The following is a 7,244-nucleotide window of genomic DNA, read 5'->3' as shown; positions in this document are numbered from 1 at the left end:
TCCTCACTCCATAACACCATCGCCCATGTTTCCTCAGTCAACCCAACAAGAGTAGGTGAAGGTTCAACCAATCCTTTTCCCTTTCCCGTTACATCTCCTTAAACACCCTCACTCTGTTTTCTTTTCTCTTTTTCATTTTTACCACCAATTCTATCAAACTCAATAGTCTCTACCCCAGCAATAGTACCAACCAGAACAATTTGTTCTCCAAATAATCAGCCACTTCATAAATGACCTCAGAAGCAATATTTAGACCAGAAGTTACCTATTTTGTTTCAGATAAAATGGTTCCTTCCCCCTCTGTTGCAGACTTAAAAGATTCTTCTGATTTTTTGGGTCCTTCCGCTTGGCTTGCTTTCAATTGCTCATTTATTTTCTTGATTTGTTCACTGCCATCGACTGTCTTACGAGCAAGCATCTTGAACCTTCCTTTCTTAGAGATAGGTGTGGTTGAAGGTGTGATCGAAGGTGTAGGTGATGATTCTTTGGGTGGTGAAGAAGGGTTTTCAGATGGTTTTCCATTGATATATGTGGAGGAGATGTGTGTGTAGAAGATATGAGAGAAGATAGAGAGAAACTTTTGGCGGCTAGAAAATTAGAAGTGAAGAAATGGTTAAGGCATAATCAATTTTAAGAGGGAGAGTTGGAGTGGGTAACAGTTACTTTTTGAAGTTCAGAAGTCTAATCAAACTGGGGCACGTTGGACTCTTCCCTAGAATCTAGGTAGTTGGACTATTACCTAGAATCTAGGTAGTTATGGCGTGTGGGACTCTTGTTAGGTGAAACTGGTTCATTTGTAACGGATAAAATTGGGGGAGATTGGGACTAAGTGGGACTCTTTTTTTTATCATGATCCAAATATAACTATTTTAAAATATGCGGAGTGGAGAGTACATGCCATGTAATCTTGATGAACCAGGTTCTTCACTGAGAATTCTCTTGTGTAAGTCTGAATTTTCCTAGAGAATAAAGATAATATCATTATAGATTAATGATACATTTTAGCACATGGCACAAGAGTATACTAGTGAAAGTATGAGACTGAGCAAAATCTAATCTAGTTATGTACACAATTAACAAATTATCTAACCAATTATTGCGTTAGAACTGGTTCCCTTTAGGTGATCTTAATCCTCCCTAATTCTGACCTGTTCCTTTCGAAGTGATCTCTTCTTAGAGATTTTGTGAAGATGTTAGCTATTTGCTTGTCAGTAGCACATAATTCTACAGTAATCAAACCTTTCTCATAGTTATCCCTCAAAAAGTGATGCCTAACATCTATGTGCTTAGTTCTTTATTGCACTGATGTTATCACAAAAGATGGGGATACAACCTACATCAATCCCAAAGTCCATTAATTATTGTTTGATCCATAACAATTGAGCACAACATGAGGCAACAGCCACATACTCAGCTTTAGCAGTGGACAAGGCCAGAAAAGTTTGCTTTTTGGTGGCCCATGACACAATACATGAGCCAAGAAAGTGTGCCATAGCTGAAGTGCTCTTTCTACCCACAAGAAAACCTGCATAATCAGCATCAACATATCCCACTAAGTTAAAATTACTACCTTTTGGATACCATAGGCAAAGATCAGTGGTGCATTTTAGGTATCTCAAGATCCTCTTGATAGCAGTCAAGTGAGATTCCTTTGGATTTGCCTGAACTCTAGCAGAAAGGACTACACTGAAAACAATGTCATGTCTACTAGTAATGAGATATAACAAAGAGACAATTATTCCCCTATACATCTTCTGATCAACAGATGAACCAGGTTCATCTATATCTAATTTTGTGGTTGTTGCTATATGAGCGTCAATTTCTTCGGAGTCTTCCATTTTAAACCTTGTAAGCAACTCTTTCACATACTTCTGCTGATGGATCATAGTTCCATTTGAATTTTGTTTAATTTGTAAGCCTAAAAAGAAATTAAGCTCACCCATCATACTCATTTTAAATTCATTCAGCATTAGCTTAGCAAATTCTTTACTTAACCTATCCGTAGTTGCTCCAAAGATTATATCATCAACATATATCTGAACTAGCAAGAGATCTTTACCTTTTTCTTTCAAGAACAAAGAATTGTCAATTTTACCTCTCTTGTAGCCATGCTCAAGCAAAAATTTAGACAATCTTTCATACCATGCTCTTGGAGCCTGCTTGATCCCGTAAAGTGTCTTGTCAAGTTTGTACACACACACACACATATATATATATATATATATATATATATTATAATATATATATATATATATATATATATATATATATATGTGTGTGTGTGTGTGTGTGTGTGTCGCCTCATTTTTACTCATGTTTCGTGGATTTCGGATGTAAAATGTATTGGTTTATGTTAATTCGTGGTGTTTTTATATGTAGGAATCATCCAGAGGCAACGGGGCGCGAAATGTGCGAGATTAGAGCCAAAACGAAGAAAAAATGGAAAATAATGATTTCCAGCGCCACACGTAGCGTGGGGCGCCACCTGTGGTGCAATTTACAGAAACTCCAATTTGCTAGCACCAGGGCTAGTTCCCCACGCTAATCTAGGCGCTGGTGACGAGAGACTTCTCCAACTTTGCCGGGGATAAGGTTATTTTGGTCCAAGACCTACCCAACGCGTATAAAAGCAAGACTAAGCCTATTTTGAGGGGGATGATGCCACTTTGAAGGAAAAATACCCACGAGGAACATCCGGGAGTGAGGATATCTCAGTTTTAATTTTTTCATCTTATATTAGTATTTTCAATTATTCAACACTTGTGAATTACTTTTGATATAAACATGAGTGGCTAAAACCCATAGTTCTGGGGTTGTGATTTAGCCTTGAATATTATTGTTTAAAGTTGACTTAACCTTAATTACAATTCACCAATATATGGTTGTTCTTCAATTCTATGATTTATTGCTTAATTGTCTGGTCAACAGTTAGGTTCTATTTACTATCTATGCTATGCTTGGGAAAGCCATGTTTAGGTTAGAGAAGAATTGAAGAGAGCATGATCTTAACTCTAGGGGGGGGGGGGGAGGGAATTTGTGGTTAGGATAAGAATATACCTAGTCACCGTGCTTAATTAAATATTGTAATCTTAATGCGTTCTTAATAGATTGATTGCATTGGAATATAGGCGTTAACCTATTTTGAATAGGCGAGTAGGAATTCGGAAGAATACTACGAGAGCAATTGTTCGATTAATTAGCAACCATGAGTGAATTGTATGAAAGGTAGAGTTAACTAGAACTCAATAGGATTGGTGAATTGATCACAATGCTGGAATATTCGTCTCTACTGAATACACAGCAACCATTTTGCTGCTTGATAATTTAGTTACTAGTTAGAATTATTGTTTAGTATAATCACACTTTTGAACTCTGAGTGACTCGACTGAATAAAAATCTTGGTGAATTTAGTGGGTAGTTAATACAAGTCTCGGTGGGTTTGACACTCGACTTATCATTATATTACATGTACGATCACGTATACTTGCGTGTGCGTTTGGGAGCAACAAGTTTTTGGTGCCGTTGCGGGGGACTTAAATATTGACTACTTTTAGTTTTTGCTTTAATTGCTTATTCTGTCAAGTCTAACGTTTCTTATTGGTTGCTCTGCTCTCAGGAACTTTAATTGGATGGGAAGGGTCAGAAGCCAGGATTGACTTCAAGGCTTTGACCCCGAACCTGAGAGAACATTTCATAGGAGATTGAGGGAAGCAAGGGACATAGATAATCTTCAGGCACTTGTTCAATTTCCTGTGCACATGGAAGAGGAGCAACATATGGTTGTTCAGGAGGTGGTGATTCCCAAAATTGCTAATGTCACCTCTAGCATTGTGAAGCCTAGAATCACTGGGCACTTTGAGCTGAAATAGAGCATGATCCAGCTACTACATGCGAACGATCAGTTTATGGGTCTTCCACACGAGGATCCACAATAGCACATCCTGAACTTCTTGGAGATTAGTGATACTTATATCACTAGCAGATTCACTCTAGACTATGTGAGGCTCACACTGTTCCCGTTCTCTTTGTTGGGCGAAGCAAAGCGATGGTTGAAGGCGGAACGAGCTAATTCTATTATATCAGGAATGATCTGGCTCGGAAATTTTTGGCAAGGTTCTTTCCTTCAGGCAAAACTCAAAGATCAGAAGTGAGATATCCGCCTTCAAACAGAAATCGGGGGAGTCTTTATTCTCAGCTTGGGAAAGGTATAAGGAGCTGCTCAGAGACTGTTCTCATCACAATCAGACAAATGAAGTGTTAACTCACACTTTCATAGAAGGGCTATATCTTGAGACGAAGATTGTGGTGGATGCTGCAGTGGGAGGTCAAGTTTTGGAGAAAATATTCGATGAGATATATGCATTATTGAACAAATTCTCTAAAGGCAATCCTAATTGGCAAGGAGAGATGGGTAGACACACGGTGCAAAAATCTGCAGGGGTTCTCGAGTTAGATGTCGTGTCTACATTATTAGCGCAGATTGCCACTTTGGCCAACCAAGTCAATAAGATGACTTTGGTTATTAACAAGCAACAAGCCCAGCCAGTGCAACAGGTTCAAATATTTTGTGAAGTATGTGGAGAGGGTCACACGAGCGACTTATGCCCAATCAATCCAGAGTCTGTCTGTTTTGTGCGTAATGCAAATAAGGGTCAAGCAAATCAGTATGGGAAAACTTACAATTCTAACTGGAGGAACCACCCAAACTTCTCTTAGGGTGGAAACCAAGGTGCTTAGAATCAATGCAGGCCACAAGCGCCTCAACAGCAATATAGACCACATTAGGCTGAACAACCTACAAACCCAACGATTCACCTTTAGGAGATGATGAAGAAATTAATGGCTGACCAGCAAGCTCAAGCAGTAACACACACTGCAGCGATTCGAAATTTGGAGCGACAAATGGGGCAACTTGCTAGTGCCAAAATACTCGACCAGTTGGAGCTCTTCCAAGCGATATTGAGGCTAATCCTAAGGAATCTATTAATGTTGTGTCATTGAGGAATGAGATACAGTTAGAAGAAGTCCGGTCGAAAAAGAGAAAGCAAGTGACCTTTCACGAGAAACCGACCACTTTAGAAGCAGAATCAGAAAAATCAAAGGAGTCAGAGAAGCCAGCTGAAGAGGCGGTGGCTAAGCAACCCCCACCATTAGTTGCAAGCCCACCATCTCCGTTCCCTCAAATATTGTAGAAGGTGAAGGATAATGCGGTATATAAAAAGTTTCTTGCTATTTTGAAGCAGCTGCAAATCAACATTCCACTGGTAGACATTTTGCAAGAAGTATCCAAATATTCCAAATACATCAAGGACATAGTGGCAAATAAGAGGAGGTTGAAAGAGTTCGAGACTATGGAACTCACTGAAGAATGTAGCTCAAGAATTCAAAGCAAGCTACCTCAAAAATTGAAGGATCCAGGTAGTTTCACTATCCAAATCTCGATTGGTAAGCACGCAGTCGGGCGATCTTTGTGTGATCTTGGAGCGAGCATCAATTTGATGTCGCTATCTGTGTTCAGACAGTTGGGGTTGGATGAGCCGAGCCCAACCACGGTAATTTTACAGTTGGCTGATCGCCCCTTGCTCATCCTGAAGGAGTGATTGAATATGTGTCAAGTGGGTCCTTTCATATTCCCTGCTGATTTCATTATCTTGGACTATGAGCATAATCAGGAAGTCCCATTTATTTTGGGGCGTCCATTCTTATCCACGGGCCGAGCTATTACTGATGTATGCGAAGGAAAGATGACGATGAAAGTAGGTGATCGAGTAGAGGTATTCAATGTGTATAAAGCACTCAGATTGCCAGCCCACTATGAAGAGATATCCGTGATTTATGTGGTGGAAAGTGATGTGAAATCATTGGTGCCTTATATGAGCCCCATAGATCCTCTTGAACGAGCCTTGATTGGGGATGAAAAAGACAGTGAAGATGAGATGATGGAAAAAATTGAGCAAGTACTTGAGATGTATTGCGATTATGTCCATGGTTTGGGAGATTTTAGGAGTTGGACAGGCCTGTTACTCTGACCCCTCCTAAGCCATCTATTAAAGAAGCTCCAAAGCTAGAGCTTAAGCCCCTTCCAACACATCTGCGCTATGCTTATTTGAGGAACTCTGAGACATTGCCAGTGATTATCTCATCCAGCTTGACCGATGTGCAAGAAGAAAAATTGCTCAAAGTACTTCTTCAGCATAAGAAGGCTATTAGGTGGACAATTACTGACTTTAAGGGAATCAGTCCATCATTTTGCATGCATAAAATATTTCTGCAAGATAGACACCGCCCCAGTGTTCAGAAACAAAGGAGATTAAATCCCATTATGAAAGAGGTCGTGAAGAAGGAAGTAATTAAGTGGCTCGATGCAGGTATCATCTTTCCTATTTCTGACAGCAACTGGGTAAGCCAGTGCAATGTGTGCCTAAAAAGGGGGATGACTGTGGTAGAGAATGAGAAAAATGAGCTAATTCCTACTCGCACCATGACGGGGTGGAGAGTTTGCATTGATTACAGAAAGTTCAACAAGACAACCCGCAAGGACCACTTCCCACTTCCATTCATTGACCAAATGTTGGACAGATTGGTGGGGCATGGATATTATTGCTTCCTTGATGGTTATTCGGGGTACAACCAGATTGTTATATGCCTAGCGGATCGGGTGAAAACCACTTTTACATGTCCGTATGGTATTGGTCTTTGTAATGCACCAACCACTTTCTAGATGTGCATAATGACTATTTTCACCGATATGGTGGAAAAATTTGTGGAAGTCTTCATGAATGATTTTTCAGTCTTTGGGTCTTCTTATGATTACTGTTTGAAGAATTTGAGCAAGGTGATAGACCGTTGTGAAGAAACAAATTTGGTGTTAAATTGGAAAAATTGTCATTTTATGGTACAAAAAGGCATGGTGCTGGGCCATAGATGTCAAGGAGCGGCATTAAAGTTGATAAGGCAAAGGTGGATACGGTTGAAAAATTACCTCCACCTATTTCTGTGAAGGGTGTCTGGAGTTTCTTGGGACACGTGGGATTCTATAGATGCTTCATTAAGGATTTTTCAAAAATTGCTACTCCTTTGTGTGGGTTGCTTGAAAAGGATATAACCTTCAATCTTGATGAAGCCTTCCTGAAGGCATTCCCGGAGCTCAAAAAGAAGTTGATGGCTGCCCCCATTAATGCGGCTCCAGATTCGTCTTTACCATTTGAACTTATGTGCAATGCAAGTGACCATGCTATTGGGGC

General features: G+C 39.9%; 2 protein-coding genes across 2 annotated transcripts; one reads left to right on the top strand and one right to left on the bottom strand.

The window, feature by feature from the left end:
- Positions 1-1,358: 1,358 nt before the first annotated feature.
- On the bottom strand, positions 1,359-1,838 carry LOC109243056 (uncharacterized mitochondrial protein AtMg00810-like). Its single transcript, XM_019409948.1, has 2 exons — positions 1,571-1,838; positions 1,359-1,525 (listed from the first exon to the last, which is right to left on the bottom strand). Exons 1-2 carry the CDS (start codon positions 1,836-1,838, stop codon positions 1,359-1,361), a joined length of 435 nt encoding a protein of 144 aa, XP_019265493.1.
- A 3,001-nt stretch (positions 1,839-4,839) lies between these two features.
- On the top strand, positions 4,840-5,600 carry LOC109243055. Its single transcript, XM_019409947.1, has 3 exons — positions 4,840-4,863; positions 4,920-5,156; positions 5,244-5,600. Exons 1-3 carry the CDS (start codon positions 4,840-4,842, stop codon positions 5,598-5,600), a joined length of 618 nt encoding a protein of 205 aa, XP_019265492.1.
- Positions 5,601-7,244: the final 1,644 nt, after the last annotated feature.

The sequence above is a fragment of the Nicotiana attenuata genome, unplaced genomic scaffold (genome assembly GCF_001879085.1).
Source record: "Nicotiana attenuata strain UT unplaced genomic scaffold, NIATTr2, whole genome shotgun sequence".
Taxonomy (NCBI): Eukaryota; Viridiplantae; Streptophyta; class Magnoliopsida; order Solanales; family Solanaceae; genus Nicotiana; species Nicotiana attenuata.
Note: the sequence above shows the minus strand (reverse complement) of the source record. Positions and strands in the feature narration are given on the sequence as shown.

Bases quoted from the DNA above. Each gene is read 5' to 3' on its own strand.
- LOC109243056 (XM_019409948.1), bottom strand. From the start codon at position 1,838: ATGGAAGACTCCGAAGAAATTGACGCTCATATAGCAACAACCACAAAA. The intron at 1,526-1,570 runs GTAGTAATTTTA...CTGATTATGCAG, and splicing joins TTGCCTATGGTATCCAAAAG to GTTTTCTTGTGGGTAGAAAG.
- LOC109243055 (XM_019409947.1), top strand. From the start codon at position 4,840: ATGGCTGACCAGCAAGCTCAAGCA. The intron at 4,864-4,919 runs GTAACACACACT...GCAACTTGCTAG, and splicing joins CTGACCAGCAAGCTCAAGCA to TGCCAAAATACTCGACCAGT. The intron at 5,157-5,243 runs GCAAGCCCACCA...ATTTTGAAGCAG, and splicing joins AGCAACCCCCACCATTAGTT to CTGCAAATCAACATTCCACT.